The sequence below is a fragment of the Lipotes vexillifer genome, unplaced genomic scaffold (assembly GCF_000442215.2).
Source record: "Lipotes vexillifer unplaced genomic scaffold, Lipotes_vexillifer_v1.1 scaffold1934, whole genome shotgun sequence".
Taxonomy (NCBI): Eukaryota; Metazoa; Chordata; class Mammalia; order Artiodactyla; family Lipotidae; genus Lipotes; species Lipotes vexillifer.
Genome location: NW_006791881.1, coordinates 151,366 through 174,179, shown reverse-complemented (window position 1 = coordinate 174,179; position 22,814 = coordinate 151,366). Strand labels below are relative to the sequence as shown.

General features: G+C 40.8%; 1 protein-coding gene across 1 annotated transcript in view; it reads right to left on the bottom strand.

Annotated features, from left to right (window-relative positions):
- CMTM8 (CKLF like MARVEL transmembrane domain containing 8) overlaps nucleotides 1–22,808 on the bottom strand; it is a 91,271-nt gene extending 68,463 nt beyond the window's left edge. The window contains exon 1 of the mRNA XM_007464916.1: nucleotides 22,643–22,808. Within this exon, the coding sequence (XP_007464978.1) occupies nucleotides 22,643–22,789 (147 nt within the window). The 5' untranslated portion in view covers nucleotides 22,790–22,808. The remainder of the gene's footprint in view (nucleotides 1–22,642) is intronic.
- Between the last annotated feature and the right edge of the window lie 6 nt (nucleotides 22,809–22,814).

Here is a 22,814-nt window from a genome sequence, read left to right as displayed (position 1 = left end):
TGAGCCATTTCACCAATACCCTTGGCAATGGTAGAGGGGGAAAATCTGCCTTTCAATTTAGAGCCATATGCAGTCTCTCCTTTGGGTTGGGTCTGGGTCTGTGAAGACTGTGATAGGCACAGTAGATAGGAAAAAGGTAAAGAATTTCTAGAAACGTAAGAGAATTGAAGTTAAAATTTGAGTATATGAATTAAACTAAAGAAAGAATTATTAAAATGGAAGATATAGCAATAACATTGATACATATGTATATCAGAACACAGAGTTGGAAATTATTAATTTAAAAGACATGGCAAGGAATTCCCTGGTGGTCCTGGGTTAGGACTCGGCACTCTCACTGCCGAGGGCCTGAGTTCAATCCCTGGTCAGGGAACTAAAATCCCACAAGCCTTGCAGTGTGGCCAGAAAAAATAAAAAAATAAATAAAAGACATGGCAGAGTCTGAGGATCTAACACATATTTAGTTAGAGTTTCAGAAGGAGATGAAATAAAATGAGAAAGGTAATACTTTCAACATTTCAAGAGATAATGGCTGAGGGTTTTCCAATATTGTTGAAAGATCAATCACTGGATTCACGAATCCCAATTAAACCCAAGGATATATAAAAAGAAATCCTCAGCTTGACCTATTATAATGAGATTGCTGTACATACAAAGACAATTTTAAAAGCAAAAGCAGTTCAGTTAAAAAGGAATGATGGGGACTTCCCTGGTGGCACAGTGGTTAAGAATCCGCCTGCCAACGCAGGGAACACGGATTCGAGCCCTGGTCCGGGAAGATCCACATGCCACGGAGCAACTAAGTGCGTGCGCCACAGCTACTGAGCCTGCGCTCTAGAGCCCACGAGCCACAACTACTGAGGCCACATGCCACAAGTACTGAAGCTCGCATGCCTAGATCCCGTGCTCCACAACAAAAGAAGCCACCGCAATGAGAAGCTTGCGCACCACAACAAAGAGTAGACCCTGCTCACCGCAACTAGAGAAAAGCCCGCATGCAGCAATGAAGACCCAATGCAGCCAAAAATAAATAAATAAATAAATTCATTTAAAAAAAAAAAAGGAATGATGAATTACGCTTTGACTGCCAACTCTGACAGCAACCATGGAAACCAATAAGACAAAATAACAATACCTTCAATGAACTGAGACAAAAATGACCGTCAGTTTGGAATTTGGCCTAATAATCTTTCAAGAATGAGGAAGAAAAAGATTTTCAGAAAAACAAAAACAGATGGGAGGTCTGAGATGGAAGAAGGAACAGTGAGCAAAGATGTCAGGCAACCATGTGGGTTGTGGATAAGACTAAATTGTTGATTATATACAACAAGTGTCATGCCTATCTTGTAGGCAGAAAAGAGGACAGAACTAAATGGCTAGACCATATTTTAAATTGTGAGGGACGTCATCTGAGTTAGAGTTCCAAGGTCTCTCTTTCTGTGTAAGAGCAAGGGAAAAATACGGATTCATTTGAACCTGGATGACAGACTAAGTCTGCTTGTTACAATAGGTAGAGAATCTACCTAACTAACAGACAGAGCATAACTTCCAAACAAATAGGAGAAAGGAAAAAAAAAAAAAGAGAAACACAAAAAAGAGAATTTAATCCGTCTAAAACATGGCAGTCCAGGTGGCCACCAACACAGAAGAGGCAGATGACAGTACATTGATATAATGGACTACAACTTGGAAAGCGAGTGAATACACATGTAGCAACGTGGAAGACGCTGAGTGATGAATGAAAGTAGCAAGTCGTAGAAGAAAATATCACGTGATACTATATTCTGTTAACGGTCAAAATAAGTCAAGGCTGAAGAATGGCCAGACCATGAACTTTACAGAATACAAAGCCAGGACAGTGGGTTACCTCTGGGGAAGTGGGCAGGGCACACCAGGAGCCTCTAAGATAAGGTCATGTTCTATTTCTTACACTGAGTGGATAGCATATGATTACTTGTTTTATTATTCTTTAAATTATATATGGGTTTAGTGATGTATGTTATTTCACACAAAAAAGTTTGAAGGAATCTTAGTTCTGGGGGCATGATAAAGTCTGCAGAGGACACACCTCCCCACTTCTCAATTATATGTCAGCCATGAAAAGACTGTGTGGCTCCACCTTTTTTAAGTGCCTCGGGAGCTGGGAAATGCGAGCGCCAACTCCCACCCGAGCTTCGTTCCACAGCTGGCAGCTAAGCCAGCCTGATCTTAACGAGTGGCCTAATTAACCTGAGCTCTGGTCTCGCACCTGTCGCTAAATCAACGTAATCACATAAAGGGAAGTTAAAAAATCCAACATTTGCCTCCCAGGGCAGTGTGAACATCAGCTCATGATTTGAAATGTGAATGCAAAGGAGAACCGCTCGAGATTCATGTCACAGTTAAAGGAACCTTAGCCATGACTTCCAAACTATAAGTCAGGAGAATATTAAATACAGCTATTTTAGATCTCCCCAAACATCCATCTCTAAAGAAACTTCTGGGCCTGTGAAATCCGAAGAAAGGCAGGGCCTCAAAGCACACAGACTTTGTTCCCCCTAAAGTAAACCTGAAGCCGAAGGAACACTGGCTGACAAATCTTCCATACTTTCTCCCCTCCACGGCCGCACACCGTGTCGGGCAACACAGTGGCTTTGTGCCTCCAAGAATCTTATTCAAGAACGTCCCTTCGAGTCTGTTCAAAGTTTAGTGCTTCAGATAAAGTGTTTCTTTTTCTAAAGTGATCTTTGATGCCTGCCAATCCATGACCGATATAGATTTCTTGTTGCATCCTTTAAAAACCTCAATTCAAAGATTTTTGTCCTGTCTCCAGTCCTTTCTGGAAACAAGGCAGGTTATAAATCAACGATAAACATGTCTTTCTCCTCTGAATTATTTTTCCCCCAGAAAGTGGCACTTCTGATAATTAGACGTGGGATAGATGAAGGAAAGGGGGAGGAGGCAAGATAAGAAGCAAGGTTAATGCCTTGCCGTGTTTTCCAAAACACCGCATTAAACTCAGACCTTTGGAAAACGGACCCACCCCGTGGCTTTTTAGACCTTCTCTGAGCAAAGTCTACACAGGAACACAAATAGATGAAATCTTTCCACTGCACCTACAAACCTGGCATCACTCATAATTGTGGCTAGATCACTCTACTAATCTTTCACAGTCTAAATGAACTAATCGTGTTAAAAGTTAAAATAAGCAGGTCTTTGTGGTTCTCAATGTTAACTTTTAAGCTTTCTTTAGTTAAAATTCTAATCCTAACCCTAACCCCACTACATACCACAGAGGCTAAATTCTATATTCATGCTCATTGCTGGGTGCATGAGAACTCACAAGAAACTAATATTTGGCCACTCATTCCAAACGCAGCCCTGTTCAAGGAGGATTAATCTACAGAGTCTGGACCTACTGAGGGAAGAAATGAACCTACATTTGCCCAAGAAATAAACTAATATTTCCATCTGAGACAGGGCTTACGTATATTTTAGCTCACTTTATCTGCTAACCTGCGAAGTCATCATCACCCTTCTCATTATTATAAATGGAAGTTCAAGAAATCTTAGGTTGGTCATGCAAGGTCACAAAGCTAGAAATCAAACGCACATCTAGAGGGAATTCTCTGGTGGAACTGACAGGTTCAATCCCTGGTCGGGGAACAAAGATCCCGCAAGCTGCAAGTCCAAGAAAAGGAAAAAAAAGAAAAGAAAATGCACATCTAAATGGAAAAAGGGCAAGTCCTTAGAATGTTCTAGAATTGTGACAAATCACAGGAGGTCTTCCACCTCCAACACAGTGACCCTGGTAGAATCCAATGAAGGTGGCTGTAGCAAGCACTGAACGTGGAGCCACTCAGCTCCACTCCCCTCCCCTCGCATCATGGCTTACTCTCATGAGACGCTGGAAAGCCAGACCGCTGCAGCTCAGGTCCCACACATGATGGAGCTCTGGAAGACACACCCATGCAGGATTTAGAAGCCAAAGACCACATCGTGGGGCCAGAAGACAGGATTCAGCAGCTTCTGCGTTCCCACTGGCAGACTCAGCCGAGGCAGCGTTTGTTTCTTTGTGGCAGCCATAACTGAAATCCCAGTGTCCCATCCCTAGCTTCAGAGTGTTGACAGATAAGTCAGGGGGCACGTGGGGCCGTGTGTCACAGTGGAGGTCCAAGATCCAGCAGCAATGAGGAGATCCTCCTTCCTTGCCTTCCTAGGATAGGCCAGTTCTGTGGTGTTATACTGGGAGGTGTTGCTGGAAGCTCAGCCTAGAGCCTGCTCGCCCAGCTCTACCAAAAATTTTGGAAGCCATCTAGTGATTTATAATAAGTCTCCTGATGCTCCCACTAGCTAAAGTGGATGCTGTTGTCTGCAACCGAACCTTGACCGAGACAGTGGATATAGTACGTTCCCGTAGAAGGGAGATTCCACTGGGCTGGTTACCATGAATCTCATGGGTAGGTATGGAAGAGGGAGAAGCAACCAATGGAACCTTGTACCCCACAAAGGTGTGGTTGACTCATTCACATATAACTTGAGAACTGTTTCCTCAAATCATGGCTCAACTAGAAATGGGAATGAAAGGAGGGATTCCCCAAAACCTGGGGCTGGCTTCATATCAAGTGAGATAATAAACATGGAAATTCATTTACTTTTAAATGAAAATGAATGGTAAAATGCTCATCTAAGGAAAAGTACTACTACCTTCCTGGGAATAACTCTAGCCATAAATCTTAGCAAAAAAAGGAAACAAACTGTATTCTGCATGTGTTAAATTTCAGATTTAAGTCCTTGAGATGAATAAAAGACCAAAGGCCAGCAAGGAATAAATGCCTCTTGAGTTTCTGCTCAAATTTGAAAATTTGAGGATTTTTTAAAAACTACCCTTTGATATCATCCTAAGCATATTTTTCTTTTCATGTCTTACATCCTATCATTGATCATTCCTTTAAATAAAAATAGAAAGGTGCTATACCACTATATTCTAAATGCTAGACAAAGGTTCTGGAACACAATAACTATTCAACACATATTTGATGACTGAATAAATAAGATAAGCATTATTAATTTACACTGTAAAACTGACAGCATTATAGACTGGAAAAGACCTTGAAGAGCTTAAGAATCAATAAGAAGATGTAACAGAAGACAAGGGAACAGCTGAGGAGTCTTCTTCTTAGGAACTATAAAGTAGTATAAATCCCTTTTCCAAAAATTAATCTATGTATTACAGAATAACCCAATCAAAAGCCAAGATAATTTGACAGAGGAGAGGGGACACAGCAGTGAATGACTTTTTAAAAAATTCTAAAACTTATGGCTGGGGTGGTTTACATTATCAGATTGTAAAATGTATCCTAGAATGACAGATTTTAAAACTTGGGAACAAAGACTGGAATAGACTAGAAAGTACAGAATTGAGCCCAAGTCGATACAAGAACCAAATAAATGAAATAAAGAGAGCAACCCAGATTACTGAATGAAAAATAGATTTATAGATTATCATTATACCATGTTGGGACGACCGAGAAGATATCTAAAAGCAAAGTTAGAGCCCAACTTTCTACCTTCAGCTAAAATAATTAAGGTTAAACATTAAAAAGTACTATAAGAAAAACACAGGTTAAAAATTAATGTATTGGGCTTCCCTGGTGGCGCAGTGGTTGAGAATCTGCCTGCCGATGCAGAGGACACGTGTTCAAGCCCTGGTCTGGGAGGATCCCACATGCCGTGGAGCAACTAGGCCCGTGAGCCACAACTACTAAGCCTGCGGGTCTGGAGCCTGTGCTCCGCAACAAGAGAGGCCGCGACAGTGAGAGGCCTGCGCACCGCAATGAAGAGTGGCCCCCGTCCTCGCACAGAAATGAAGACCCAACACAGCAAAAATAAACAAATAAATTTTAAAAAAAGAAATCCTGAATGCTAAAATAACTTAAAAAAATTAATGTATTAATTATATTTAGTTTTGTTAGAGAAGTAGAATTTTCTAATGAACCAGACATAAGGAAAAAACATGACTGATAAATTTAAAGATAAGCTTTACATTGTGTAAATAAAGTCAAGGCATGAAAAGCTAGAAAAAAATGTCTGCAACACAGAAAGGAGGTCAACACTCTTTATATACGTAAAAAATGCCTTTACATGAATAACAAAATAGCAGAACTTCTCTCTCAAGGCAGCTGACTAGACCTGTATGTTTATCTCTCCATCCTTCCCAAATTCCACTGAAATGACCAAAAACAAAAAACACCACACACATGCAAATAACTTTAAAATACACAGTAGTGCTGAGAAGCTGCAAAGAGCAACAGCAACAATCTATAGCCATGAGGGATTCCTGGGAGGCATGTGGGAACAAACTAAGGGCAAGCAATGGGGTTTCCAGTCTTCAGCCCTGGAGGGGGAAACAGAGGACCATCAAAAAGCAGACGCTCAGAAAAATTCAAAGATTAAAGGTAACAGCAGAAGTGGGAAAAGGAATGAGCCAAGGGTAATCTGATAAGGACTAAATTTAAAGACTTAGAGAGCTGTCAATCATTCTCTCCACATCCCCTCTAGCAGTTACTTCTGGAAACAGTCTCCAAGATAAAGCTTCAAGACTTCCAGATGCTTCAACAAGCTATGTGCACACCTCATAACAAAGCCCGAGCAGCCACACTGCCCCCAGTGCCCCTTCTACCCCATTAATAATTCCTTTCCTCTGAGAAAAAGACACTAGATGCAGGTCATGTGGTGAAAACCTGCATTCGCTGCTGGGGGCACAGGGATTCTCACTTAAGCTGAGCAGTCTCCAACCATCTCATCTACAACTACAAATCGACAATCATGAATCACCAAATGATTGAGGAAAACAGCTGTATAGAAGCAACAGACTCAACAAGCAGAAGTGGTCTCTTTGTAAACTAAGAAAAGCTTAAATACGATTGACCTCTGAACAACACAGGGGTTAGGACCACCTCTGACCCTCTGCAGTTGAAAATCCGAGTATAACTTATAGACAGCCAACCTCGGATCATGTGATACTGCAGTATTTGCTATTGAAAATAACCCACCTGTAAATGGAACCAGGCAATTCAAACCTGTGTTGTTCAAGGGTCAATTGTATACCCAAGAGTCTTAAAGTGATTCAGTAAAAAAGCAACCAGACTACAAAGTAAAAGAATGACAAAATGTTGGGAATTAAAACTATCAAAGCCGGGCTTCCCTGGTGGCGCAGTTGTTGAGAGACTGCCTGCCGATGCAGGGGACACGGGTTCGTGCCCCGGTCCGGGAAGATCCCACATGCCGCGGAGTGGCTGGGCCCATGAGCCATGGCCGCTGAGCCTGCGTGTCCGGAGCCTGTGCTCCGCAACGCGGGAGGCCACAACAGTGAGAAGCCCGTGTACCGCAAAAAAAACCTATCAAAGCCAAAATAAAAATTCAGCAGTTGGGCTGAAGAGCAGAACATACTCAGCTGAAAACCACCTGAATTTGGGCTGGAAGTGTTAGTGTCCTGGAACTCTGCAAAAGAACAAAGAAATGGAAAGTATAAAAGAAAAGTTAGGAGATATTGAAGACAGTTTAATCTCTTCCGGAACTTCTTTTGAATGAAGATTATTTTTTGAAAGAAAAAACAGAAAAAAAACAGATGCAGGAAATATAAGGAATTTCCCTGCACTGAAGACAGATTTGAATATTAGTTATAAAGGGCCCAACGAGTACTGGGAAAGATGAATTTTAAAATGCCCTTCTGGATTCATAGTGGTAAAGCATATTATCTCTAAAGAAGGGGAGAAAATTCCAAAAGCTTTCAGGGAGATTTTTTTTTTTAATTTGGTTACTTAAAAGGAAATTAAAGAAAAAAAAAAGCAAGTGAGAACCTAATTCCCCCAGAAGAGTGGGTTTGTAGCCTAGTAAAACAAGCCTTTGACTAAATACGATAAAGCTCACAGTTTACTGCAACTGATGCAAAGGACATGTTCTCAGCAGAGAACATCTGGCTAGAGCTGTCCTGAGAGAGGGGTTTCAAGGTCTTCCTGATTTCTCCCAGGCTGGAATGAGGGCATTCAGCCTGCCCAGGCACAGATCCCACCAGGACTCAGGAAACTCCAGGTGGAGGCTTAACAATCTTTTATTCCCAACCACATCAACCTGATGCTCCAGTATAATTACCTCATATGGTTGCAAAACTGCCTTTCATGAGCCATTTCACCCTGATATAGTAACAACATTCCACCTACAGTTTCTTGCTACACCATCAACACCAGCTTTCTACCTTCTCATAGGTAATTTAATGTGCAAGGCATCATTCATGTAAGGCTGTACTGCAACTAAATCTGTGGGAATGGCAATCATGAGACCAAGGTGGGTGGGGGGGACTGAACCTCACAGGCCTGTCCAGGGACTACCACACCATCAGGTCTCTTATTAACACCACCGGATGCTAGAAGACGATGAAGCAACATCTTCAAAGAATTAATGAAAAGAAATTTTAAGACCAACAATTTTATACCAACCAAATGATTCAAGTATAAAGGTAAAAGAAAGATGCTATTAGATGTGCAAGGATTCAAAAAATTCAACACCTTCAAACCCTTGCTAAAAGAATTACTCAAGGAGGTACTTCAAAAGTGAAAAATAAACCAAGAGAGCAAATAACACAAAAAACAGCATGAAAAAAATTAAACCTGTAGTCGTCAAAATAGTTGTTTGGTAATATGGGTGGAAAGCTTCAGACAACTGGCAAGTAATTATTCCTAAGAAATCATTTTTTTAAAAAGTAGCCCAGGGATTGTAAAATGGTGCATTCACTTCGGAAACCAGTCTGGCAATTCCTCGTACAGTTAAATATAAAGTTATCACACAATCCAGCAATTCCACTCCTAGGAATACATCCAAGAGAAACGAAAATATATGTCTACATAAAAATTTGTACATAAATGTTCTTAACAGCATTACCAATAGCTAAAAGGTGAAAACAACCCAAATGTCCATGAACTCATGAATGGATAGATAAAATGTAGCCATACAATGAAATAATATTTGTCAATAAAAAGAAATGAAGTACTGATTCACGCTTCAACATGGATGAACCTTGAATATATTAGGCTAAGTGAAAGAAGAGAGTCACAAAGGATCACATATTGTGTGATTCCATTTATATGAGATGTCCAAACTAGGCAGATTTTATAGAGACAGAATGCAGAATTAGTGATAGCATAGGGAGAGCTGTGGGGAAATGGAGAATGACTGCTAATGGGTATGGGATTTCTTTCTGGGACAATGAAAATATTCTAAAATTGATTATGGTGATGGTTGCACAACTCTGTGAATATTCCAAAAGCCACTGAGTTGTACACTTTAAGTGGGTAAACTGTATGGTATATGAATTATATCTCAATAAAGGTTATTAAAAAAAACAAAAAATTGTCTAACACAAAGTGCATGGTGAGGAATAGGTTAAGTGTTATCTCTTGAATGGAATGTGGTTACACATCTTAATTCTCTGGGTAGTTAGAAAAATATGTATAAATATTTGGGGTAGATTTTTAAAAGTAACTCCAAACAAAATAGAAATGGAATTTATAACTTTCGATCACTAGAGGAAAAAATAAGGAAAACCAAGAATTCTAAATAAGTTATCACAATAAATATGTGTTAAAAATTTCCACATTGAAAGACAAATTCTCAGACTCAGTATAGAACTAAAATCTAGTTAGATGATCAATACAGAAGGTATAACCAGATGACAAAAAGGAAGAAAATTAAAGGTAGGGTTTCCTTTGAGGAGATAAAAATGTTCCAGAACTAGATAGAAGTGATCACACAACATTGTGAATGGACTAAATGCCATTCAATTGTTCATTTTAAAACAGTTAATTTTATAGACATACCTCATTTCATTGCACTTTGATTTAATGCACTTCAAAGATATTGTGTTTTTTACAAATTGAAGGCTTGGGGCAACCCTGCATCAAACAAGTCTTATCGGCACCATTTTTCTAATAGCATTTGCTCACTTTGTGTCTGTCACATCTGTTAATTCTCGCAATATTTCAAACTTTTTCATTATGTTAAGTAGGGTTTTTTCTGTTTGTTTTTTAAATTAATTAATTAATTTTATTTTTTTGGCTGCATTGGGTCTTTGTTGCTGCACGAGAGCTTTTTTCTAGTTGTGGCGAGCGGGGGATACTCTTCATTGCAGTGCGCGAACTTCTCATTGTGGTGGCTTCTCTTGTTGCAGAGCATGGGCTGTAGGTACTCAGGCTTCAGTAGTTGCAGCACGTGGGCTCAGTAGTTGTGGCTCGCGGGCTCTAGAGCGCAGGCTCAGTAGTTGTGGCACACAGGCTTGGTTGCTCCATGGCATGTGGGATCTTCCCGGACCAGGGCTCGAATCCGTGTCCCCTGCATTGGCAGGCAGATTCTTAACCACTGCACCACCAGGGAAGTCCCAATCTTTTTCATTATTATTACATTTGTTATGGTCATCTGTGATTAGTGATCTCTGATGATACTATTTTAATTGTTTTGGGGCGCCATGAACCCGGCCATGTAAGATGGTGAACTTAATCGATTGCTGAAATGACAACAGAGGATTTAGAATATTACATAAACTTAGTTGATAAAGCAGTGGCGGTGTTTGTGAGAATTGACTCCAATTTTGAAAGAAGTTCTACTGCGGGTCAAATGCTGTCAAACAGCACTGCATGCTATAGAGAAATCATTCATAAAAGGAAGAGTCAATTGATGTGGCAAACTTCAATGCTGTCTTGTTCTAAGAAACTGCCGCAGCCTCCCCAACCTTCAGCAGCCACCGCCCTGATCAGTCAGCAGCATCAACATCCAGGCAAGACCCTCCACCAGCAAAAAGATTAGGACTCACTGAAGGCTCAGGTGATGGTTAGCATTTTTTAGCAACAAGGTATTTTTAGTTAACGTATGTACATTTGTTTTTTGAGATGTAATGCTATTATACACATAATAGCGTACAGTATAGTGTAGACATAACTTTTATATGCACTTGGAAACCCAAGAATTCATGTGAGTAGCTTTATTTTGATATTTGCTTTATTGTGGTGGTCTGGAACCACAATATCTCTGAGGTATGTTATGTGAATCTCATTTCAATTAAAAAGGGACAAGAACATATCAGATAAACGCTAGCCAAAAAAAGCTGGGGTGAGTGGCAGTATTAAAATCAGACAAAATAGAACACAACAAAGTGATCTACAAGGTTGGTCTTATATATGAACATAGACACAAAACCCTCAGATACGATACTAACAAATCAAACTGCTGGTGGGAATGTGAATTGGTACAGCCACTATGGAGAACAGTATGGAGGTTCCTTAAAAAACTACAAATAGAACTACCATACGACCCAGCAATCCCACTACTGGGCATATACCCTGAGGAAACCAAAATTCAAAAAGAGTCATGTACCAAAATGTTCATTGCAGCTCTATTTACAATAGCCCGGAGATGGAAACAACCTAAGTGCCCATCGTCGGATGAATGGATAAAGAAGATGTGGCACATATATACAATGGAATATTACTCAGCCATAAAAAGAAACAAAATTGAGCTATTTGTAATGAGGTGGATAGACCTAGAGTCTGTCCTACAGAGTGAAGTAAGTCAGAAAGAGAAGGACAAATACCGTATGCTAACACATATATATGGAATTTAAGAAAAAAAAAATGTTATGAAGAACCTAGGGGTAAAACAGGAATAAAGACACAGACTACTGGAGAACGGATGTGCAGATATGGGGAGGGGGAAGGGTGAGCTGTGATAGGGCGAGAGAGACATGGACATATATATACTAACAAACGTAAGGTAGATAGCCAGTGGGAAGCAGCCGCATGGCACAGGGATACCGGCTCGGTGCTTTGTGACTGCCTGGAAGGGTGGGATAGGGAGGGTGGGAGGGAGGGAGACGAAGAGGGAAGAGATATGGGAACATATGTACATGTATAACTGAATCACTTTGTTATAGAGCAGAAACTAACACACCATTGTAAAGCAATTATACCGCAATAAAGATGTTAAAAAATAATACTAATAATAAAATTTTTTAAATAAATATTTTTTAAAAAGAGTTTAAAAAAGTCTTAAAATCCACTAGTTTATTAAAAGAATACCTTATAACTAAATAGAGATTATCCTAGGAGTACAAGAATGATTCAACATTAGATTTCCTAATACAATTCACTCCATTAGCAAATAGAAAAAAACAAAAACCTATATGATCACCTAATAAAAAGGCACCCCCCCCAGCCAAATCCTATCTTCCCAATTCAACAACCATTCCCGATTAAAATAGTTACACAGTTAAACTTACCTTCCTTAATTCAATAAAGAATATCTACCAGAACCTACAGTAAAACCTGTATTATCATTAAAGCATTAGAAACACCGCAATTAAAGTTATGAGTCCGCCAAGGATACCCAGCTCATCCCAATCATTCAACATTACACTGGCAGGCCTAACCTATGTAATAATGCAAAAAAAAGTATAAATATAAAAAGGAAAAGAAAACCATCATTGTTTCACAGATATTACTATAATTTACTTATAAAATAATAAAACTATTAGAACTAATTACTCAAATAAAATGGCTACACACAAGAGTAAAACAGGATAATCAACAGCTTTCTTACAAACCACAAATAGTCAGAAATTGCCAAATCCAATTCATTTTTTATAAATCCTATTTATCAAATATAGTAAGAAGTACATAAGACTCATCTGGAAAAAACTTACGACTTCAAGAGCATCAAATGACCTTAAATAAATAGAGATACAATATTCCTAGGTGATAAGATTCAATATTATAAGGACATCTCTTCAAATTATAAATTTAATGCAATCTCAGTCAAAGTCGTAGTGGAATGTAAGGAACACTGATTTTAAAAATCACCTCTAAGTGTTAGTGTAAGTATACAAGCACAGCAAGAAAGAGAAAAATTTGTATGATTTACCCTACTGAATATTAAAATGCATGATAAAGCTATAGTCAATTTGGAAATGACTCAGAAATAGAACAGGGTCAAGAAATAGTTACACGTATGTGGGAATATAATATGATTAATGGTGAGACAACTAGCTATGCATTTGGGGAAAAAAAGTGAGATTACATTCTTATCCACACAGAAAGAACTTACAGCTTTAGATGGCAAATTTTTTTTAAAAATATATTTTTAATTTATGTATTTATTGTATAATTTGTATTTATCAATAAATAAATACACCACGTGGGGCATGCGGGATCTCAGTTCCCCAACCAGGGATTGAACCCAGGCCATGGCAGTGAAAGCACTGAATCCTAACTACTGGAGCACCAGAGAACTCCCACTGGTAAATATTTTTAGCATTTAAAGAAACTATATTTTCTTCAAATATTTGTATAATCCTGGGGATAAGGAAGCCATGTTTAAGCAAACTAAACCCCGCAAGGCTAAATAAAGGTAACACTCTAGATTTCATGCAAATTAGAAACTTATTTTGATGAAAAATGTCATGAATGATACTAATAACAAATGACTAAAGAAAATTAATACTCATAAGACACAGGAAACATAAATCAACAAAAAGCGATATGGAAAAATATCAGGATATTATTAAATGAAAAATAGATTGCAGAATATGTAATACACTCATTCATGTGTATTTGTTTTATACTACATGTGTATTTGCAAGTGTACAGAACAAGTGTACAGAAAAATGTGAATGGTAGGGACTTCCCTGGCAGTCAGGGGTTAGGACTCCGTGCTTCCACTGCAGGGGACCCGGATTCTATCCCTGGTCAGGGAACTAAGATCTTGCACGCCTCAGGGCGCAGCCAAGAAAAGGAAAAAGAAAGAAATGTGGAGTAAAGGAGGTAGGTTAGCGAAGACCAGAGACATTCAGTTTTCACTCTATATATACATGATTTTAAATTTATCTGTACAACGAACACACTGCTTTAAGCTTCTGTAATTACATTAATGTATAAATATATTCTCGTTATAAAAAATTTAAACCATACAAAAGATAAGGAGTTAAAAAGCAAACCTCCCTATTAAACACATCCCCCAAACCAATCTTATTTCCCTCCTGGGAGGTAATTTTCATTAACGTCTTTGCTCCCTTTTATATCTCCAAAACATTTTTTAAAGAAAGAAAGAGCCCCGGCATTTCCCTGGTGGTCCAGTAGTTAGGACTCCAGGCTTTCACTGCCAAGGGGCCGGGTTCAATCCCTGGTCAGTAAGCTAAGATCCCAGAAGCCATGCAGCCAGCCAAAAAAAAAAAAAAAGCCCTATTTTTTTAGATGGGTGAAGGAAAAAACAAACAAACAGGTAGTTACTAAAAGAAAAAATAAATGGCTCACAAACATATTTAAAATGTTCAATTTTAATAATCACAGGAACACAAACAAAAACCATTTGCTTTCTGTGTGAAGTCAGACAAAGACAAATATATGATATCACTTATATGTGTAATCTAAAATATAGTACAAATGAACTTATTTACAAAACAGAAATAGAGTCACAGATGTAGAAAATAAACTTATGGTCGGGGTGGGGTATAAATTGGGAGTTTGGGATTGACATATACACACTACTATATATAAAATAGGTAACTAATAAGGACCTACTGTATAGCACAGCCAACTCTACTCAATACTCTCTAATGACCTATATGGGAAAAGAATCTAATAAAGAGTGGAGATATGTATAACTGATTCACTTTGTTATACACCTGGAATTAACACAACATTGTAAATCAACTCTACTCCAATAAATTTTTTTTTAAAGGTTGCTTTTTTACACATGTGCAGGGCTTCCCTGAATATTAGCTGATGGTCTGCCTGGTGGGTGTTTATGCCAAGTCAGTTTTTATTAATCTGGACATCTCCCACCCCAAGAAAACGGGCAAATATTAAAAGTTTGAGCATTTGCAGAAACAAACCCTGTCAAACACTGAAACACCACTAGAGGGAATGCAAATCAGTTTAAACCTTTCTGTACAACTTGGCAGTAATATCAAAAGCCTTAAAAACACATAGGCCAACCCCACCCCACCCCCTACACACAAACACACACAAAACTATTAGAACTAATAAATGAGGTCAGCAAAGTTTTAGGATACAAGGTCAAGGATACAGAACTCAGTTGGATTTCTATGATCTAGCAATGAACAATTTGAAAATGAAATTAAGAAAATAATTCCATCTTCAATAGCATCAAAAAGAATAAAATACTTAGGAATAAATTTAACAAAAGAAATGCAAGACATGTATGCAGAAGACTATAAAACATTGGTAAAGAAATTAGAGAAGATCTAAATAAATGGAAAGACATCCCATGTTCATGAATGGGAAAACAATTTTTTTAAGGCGGCAATACTCCCCAAATTGATCTACAGGTTGAACACAATCCATATTAAAATCCCAGCTGCCAGGGCTTCCCTGGTGGCGCGGTGGTTAAGAATCTGCCTGCCAATGCAGAGGACACAGATTTGAGCCCTGGTGTGGGAAGATCCCACATGCCGCGGAGCAACTAAGCCCGTGCGCCATAGCTACTGAGCCTGCGCTCTAGAGCCCGCAAGCCACAACTACTGAGCCTGTGTGCCGCAACTACTGAAGCCTGCGCGCCTAGAGTCCATGCTCCGCAAAGAGAAGCCACAGCAATAAGAAGCCTACGCACCTCAACAAAGAGTAGCCCCCACTCACCACAACTAGAGAAAGCCCATGCGCAGCAACAAAGACCCAATGCAGCCAAAAATAAATAAACAGAATAAATAAATTTATATACAAAAAAAAGAAAAATTTGTTAAAAAAAATCCCAGCCACCGTTTTTGCAGAAATTGGCAACGTGATACTAAAATTCAAGGGCTTGTCTTTGGAAATACAAACCAAAACCACTATGAGATACCACTTCGTACCTTGTAGGATGATTAGAATCAAAAAGAAAATAAATCTTGGTGAGGATGTGGAGAAACTGGAACACTCATATTGCTGTTGGGATTGTAAATCAGTGCAGCCACTTTGGAAGCAGTCTAGCAGTGCCTTGAAATATTAAACAAAGAGTTACCATATGATCCAGCCATCCCTTCCTAGGTAAATGCCCAAGAGAACTGAAAACTATGTCCACAGAAAAACTTGTACATGAAAGTTCACAGGAGCATATTCATAATAGTCAAAATGTGGAAACAACCTAAATGTCCATCAACTGACAAATGAATAAACAAAATGTTATATATATATAATACAATGAAATATTATTTGGCAACTAAAGGAATGAAGTACTGAGACATACTACAGCCTGGATGACCCTTGAAAACATTATGCTAAGTAAAAGAAGCCAGACAGAAAGGGCCACATATTATAGGATTCCATTTATAAAGAAATGACCAGGATAGACAAATCCATAGAGGTAGAAAGTAGATTAGTGGTTACCAAGGGCTGAGGCCAGGGGAGACCAAGGAGTGACTGCTAACAGGTAGAGGTTTCTTTTCGCAGTGACAGAAATGTTCTAAAATCAGTAGTCAAAGCTGTACAAATGTGAATATCCTAAAAATCCCTAAATTGTACACTTTTAAAAGATCAACTTTTCGTGAATGATATCTCTATAAAGCTGCTTTTTAAACACGGCTATGCCCAAACTCATAGAACTCTCCACTAAAAAGGGTAAATTTTACTGTATACCTCTATAAATTTGACTTTACAGAAGATTCATATACCCTGTTACTCAATTCTAAGTACTCATCTGTAGAAAACATTAAAGACCATCCAGAAAGATGTAACTTAAAGAATGTTTGTTACAACACTGTTACAGAAAAGAAAGAAACCTAAACTAAGCAGCAGGAACCTGGATATTTATGGAATACTAGGTGGCCTTTAAGAATGCCAGAAGAGAGCTTCCTTGGTGGCACAGTGGTTAAGAATCCGCCTGCCAATGCAGGGGACATGGGTTCGAGCCCTGATCCAGGAAGATCCCACATGTCACAGAGCAACTAAGTCCGTGCGCCACAACTACTGAGCCCGCATGCCACAACTACTGAAGCCCGCGTGCCTACAACCCATGCTCCACAACAAGAGAAGCCCGCGCACCACAACGAAGAGCAGCCCCCACTCGCCGTAACTAGAAGAAAGCCCGCAGCACAGCAACAAAGACCCAATCAGCCAAAAATAAATAAATTAAAAAAAAAAAAAGAATGCCAGAAGAAATTAATCACTGATGGGGAAAGGTAACTTATCAGGTCTCCCCAGAAACTGGCTCATTTAGATTGGGTAATCTGAGCAGAGTTTAATAAAGGTTTTATTTAGAAAGCAGGGTGCAGAAGACCACAAGCCATAGCACAGTGCCTGGCAAGAGGAAGCGGCTGGGAGTGACCAGTCAGCAGAGCCAGGGAAAACAGCCGAGTGCAGAGGGCTGCCAGACAGCCCGCCCAGCAAGGAGGGACACAGCCAGGCTGCTGAGCCCCAGCAGGGAGGAATCCCAGGAACCTGCTCCCCTCCCACCTTACAGCCTCCTGCGAGCGCCAGGAGGACAGCAGAATCCAGTGGGACATCAGAGGGGACCCTGGACACGATCTGTGCAAGTCAGCCTGCAGGCTGGAGAGCGGCGTGGAGAGTGCATCCAAGTGACAAATGGAAGATGTCCAGCACAGATGGTCACAGCAGTAAACAAGGAGTAGTTTACAAGTGACTACATTTTAAAAAAAATAAAGATAAGTAACATACAACCACTTAAGAAACTCTAGAATGGTTTACTCCAAGGGGTAAACAGTGGTTCACCCAGAGTTCCTCAATGGTGGTGCTGTTGGCAGCTGGCAAAGCAATTCTTCATGGTTGGGTACTGCCCCAGGCACTTTAGGACATTAGCCTCCCTGGCCCCCAGGGCACTAAACACCAATAGAAACCTCAGGCATTACAATAACCAAAAATCTCTGAAAAGCCTCCCCACTCCCAGACATGGGTTGGTACCATGCCTGATAGTAACTACCGTGAGGGTGAGAATTAAAGGGTTTTTTTTTTTCTTACCTGCATTTTTATAATTTTTCTACCAAGACTAGGTATTGTTTTTGTGAAGTAGAAAAAAATATGTTCACTATTCTTTAAAAAGAACTCAACAGAATAGAATAATTTAGATTCCAGCTCTCAGGAAACCCTATTTTGTCCTTCCCCTAACTTTGCTCATGACAGTAAGTAAATGAAAGGCGATCTGACATTATTACACAGATGACATAACTCATTTTGAAGTCACCAATAACAGGAAGGGTGAGATTAACTCACCTTCTGACAAATCACTTTTATTCTTCATATACTCACTCATAACTGTTATGAGATCACAGCATCCTACAAGTCACAGGTCAAGTACTAGATTGCTTCCAGCTTGTTATAAAACTTTAAAAGGAAGGAAACCATTACAATTTGGTTTCTACACGATGTTACATTGGCACAGCCTAGAGTATTTTAGCAGGTTTAGCTATTACCACTCACACCTGTGAGAAAGCCAGGGCAAGGGATTTTGACAACAGATTTGGGGAAACATTGTGTTTTGTTCTCTATTGCTTCCCCCAGGCTCAAGCAAGGCCAGGTTTTTAGTAATTCTTTGTCTCAGTATTTTGTATTTTCAAGGCAGAAAGTAGCATTCTTCTGGGAGCAGGTCTAACTTAATCTCAGGGCTGGAAGAGTAATAGTTTGAAACCGCCCTGCCGCCATCCTGGGATAAAGAAGCAGTGATACCATTTTCCACTAAGTTCAAGAAACCATCCATTGTAAGCTGCATCCTGACCCAGACATTAAAACAGGAACTAAAAACGATCTTGGATCAATAAAACATAGTATACCATTTAGGGTGATCCTTAGCATTTTTAATTTTAAAAGTTCTTCTAACGTAAAAAATATTTTTAGTTTAACAGGCTCACATTGCTGATGACAGTTTAAATTAATACAGCTTTGGGGAAAGATAACTTCAGGATATATATCAAAACAGAATATGTAAATTTGTATACCCTTTGACACATCAATATATACTTTAAGGAACTTTCCCTCAATAAAGTCAACTGGAGGGTTCCCCTGGTGGCACAGTGGTTAAGAATCCGCCTGCCAATGCAGGGGACAAGGGTTTGAGCCCTGGTCCGGGAAGATCCCACATGCTGCGGAGCAGCTAACCCGTGTGCCACAACTACTGAGCCTGAACTCTAGAGCCTGCGAGCCACAACTACTGAGCCCGTGTGCCACAACTACTGAAGCCTGCGTGCCTACAGCCCGTGCTCTGCAACGAGAAGCCACCGCAATGAGAAGCCCACGCACCGCAATGAAGAGGAGCAATCGCTCGCTGCAGCTACGGAAAGCCCGTGTGCAGCAACGAAGACCCAACACAGCCAAAAATAAATATATAAATTAAATTAATTAATTAAAAAAAAAGAAAGTCACTAGAAAAGTGTGGAAAGAGAGGGAAAAACAGAAAGATGGCTACACCACTGGCTATACTAGTAAAACCTAGAACATGTTAGTTTTAAAACAGAAAGCTGAGGAAATCAAATATAGTACTTCTATATGACAGAAAACTGTAATAATGCAAGAGATCCAAGACCCTGAAAAATGTTCATGGTAAGTAGACACAGCAGTTAACAAATCCATGAGAAAAATTATAAGAAAATACATGCGTAGGGGAAAAAAAGTATAAAAGGAATTTAAGAAAAAAAACTAAGAAAATGGAAAGATAAAAATTCAAATTTTAAAAAATCTCCTTAAACGTCCACGAGTTTTCCTGATTGAGAGAACACACCAGATCCTTAGTATTATGGAAGAAAACAGACTCCTATGAAGGCACATCATTATGATGTTACAGATCTCTGGGGAGAAAGAAGATTCTACAAGCTTCCAGAAATGGGGGTGGGGGGTGGGGATCAAGAATTGGACTTTTTTTTAAAGAATTATAAGAGCTAGAAGATAACAGAGGAATACTTTCAAAATTCTGAGGGAAAACAATTTCCAATCTACCATTCTTTACATAGTTAACCTATTAATTATGTGTAACAGTGGAATCAAGATATTTTGAAAGATGCAAATCTTGATTTACACATGCATCCTTTCTCAGGAGACTACCAGAGGCTGTGTATTCCCCCAGAGGCAGTGAGTCAAGACAGAGAAGGACACAGGTCATGGAAAGGAGGGGGCCCAACCCAGGAGAGGGGGGAAGAGAATCTCCAGGGTGACATGCAGGAGATCCCAGGCCATCAGCTGTGCCCAGGTGAGCAGGCTGGGTGGGAGGAGCTGAGTAGCTCTCAGACAGGATTGGTCAGAAGGATGACCCTGACTGAGTACCTGCTGTGTCTCAGTTTCCTGAGAGGGGATTCAAACAACTAAGGTAAAGTTAGTGTCTAAATATCTAGAGAACTAAAACACAGAAATAGAATTACAAACTCCAGGGAAAACAAGAAATTGGGCAGAAAAGGAAAAGCACTCATAGACCACTCAGTGGCTCCTCTGTGAACAGTGTTTCCGGTATCCTAAGGTAGCACTGGTTAGTGATGTAACCCAAAGACAGGAAAGGTGTATGTATAATGGGGGTGGGGAAGAGGTGGTCCAAGAGAGCTAAAGCCTCATCTTTCAGAGTGGGAAGCCACTGAATAACATCTACAATTTGGGCGGGGTGGGAATCAAGAACCAGCTATAGTGGGGGAAACTTACATTTCTACCCGTAGAACCATGACTCTTTACAACTTGTGCATATATAGACGTGTCAAAAATAAAAACCCAACTCTAGTAGTAATAAGGACAATTTTTCTTACATATTTTTCCTTTTTTTTCAAAAAACGTATTGAGGGGCTTCCCTGGTGGCGCAGTGGTTGACAGTCTGCCTGCCGATGCAGGGGACACGGGTTCGTGCCCCGGTCCGGGAAGATCCCACATGCCGCAGAGCGGCTGGGTCCGTGAGCCATGGCCGCTGGGCCTGCGTGTCCGGAGCCTGTGCTCCGCAACGGGAGAGGCCACAACAGTGAGAGGCCCGCGTACCGCAAAAAACAAACAAACAAAAACCGTATTGAAATCGTAAAGTATACATGCCATCATATCAACAGTGGTTATTTCTAGTAATGTGATTGTGGACCATTTACACTTTTTCTTTCGCTTTCCAACTTTTGGAAAAAGTATGTAACATGGAGTTTATTGACCATAAATCAGAAAACAAGAGGTGTTTTACTTTAAGCCTGGTCGACATCCACCCCAGAGTAGAAGCCCCACCTCTGTCATTTTAGCTTCTGCTCATTCTGCTGGAGCAGGGGAGCCTGCCAACTCCTTCATTCACACAGCAAATATTTGTTGAATTCCTATAAGCCAGGCCCTGCACAATGATTCCAATACCCCAGCTTTTTTTTTGGATCTCCTGAAGGCCTCAATGCCAGCTGGGGGAACCAGCTGGGGCAACCAGCTGGGTCAACCAGCTGGGAGAACCAGCTGGGGTATGGGCTAAGGCAACACTTCAAACTCCTTGTGCACTGGATACACCTGGGATTGATTCAGTTGGTCTGGGTTGGGCTCTGAGAGTCTGGAGAAGCAAGCAAGCTACTTGATGTGCACAGGTTTTGCTGAAGGTTTCTCAGAGGAACCACTGGGGTCCTCAGTCACTTCGGCACCATCATGGCCCCATGTAGGCTAGATTTCAATCCCAGAAATGTTTAAGTGAAAGTATACGAGCAAAAGGGGCGCTGCTTAGACAGCTGGAAGGGATGCCCCTTGGCAGTTAAGAGCAGGACCCTGGAGTCAGGCAGGCCTGGGTTTGAATCCCACCTCCACCACCCCCAGGTGCGACCTACTTCCTCTCTCTAAGCCTCAGTCTCTTCACATGTAAAATTAGATAATGATCAAAGCTACATTCACAGGATAGGGTTGCTGTGTGGTACATGAGAGAGTACGAAGGCAGCTAAAGCGCTTGACGAGACCCTGGCACAGAATGAAGACAATAAATAGTGGCAACCACTAGCTGTTAACACGGCCGGCATCCCTTCTCAGCCACGAAGGGACCTAAGGGGCGATCACTTGACCTCTCAGCCTCCATGTCTTCCTATGGAGAGGAGAAGGCACATGCCCGGCCTCCTCCCCAGGAACGTTCTGAGTCTTAAACCAGGATGTGCACAGCACCAAACAGGAGACCCTTTGGTCTTCAAAGAGCACCAGACAGGAGACCCTCAGATTTTATTCAGTAAACGTCTCCTGATTCACCTCGATTTTACTACCAGGGAGATAAATTTTTTTTTTAAAGAAAAAGTCTTCTCCTCTCCTCTGATCTTCGTAAAGTTTTGCTTTTAGGGAAAAGGCCACCCAGGTAGAGAGCAGATAAGGGAGGCACCAGGTGTCCCTGGACACTCATTAACACACACTCAATGCCCGCTAAGCATCCTGCTCCCAGAACACACCACGACTACAGAAAGGACCCAACAAGTCGAGTTTCTCTCCAACGGACCTCCCAAGGGTCACGACCCTCTCCCCCAAAAATAGCCCAAGGTGATGAGACCTCGTTCAGAGAGCGGGTCTCTGAGTTCGGCACCTGGGGATGAAGAAGAGGCTGAGCAAAAAGGATTCCTTCGAAGCCCTCCCGAGCATGTGAACAAGCTCCCAGGCGAGGAGCACGGCGCGGGGCCCACCTGCGCCCCTGCCCCCAGCCCCGCCCGCCCGGAGGCACTCACGATCTCCGCCACGATGAGGAGTCCGGGCAGGGTGCGGAGGAACTCGCGGTCGTAGGCGAAGCTGCTGCTGGTGGTGGAGAAGTTCTCCGCGAAGGAGCTGGCGGTGGTGGTGACGGTGTGCGAGCGGGCGCGCTGCGGCTCCTCCATCGTCGCGCCCCGGCCGGGCCGGCCC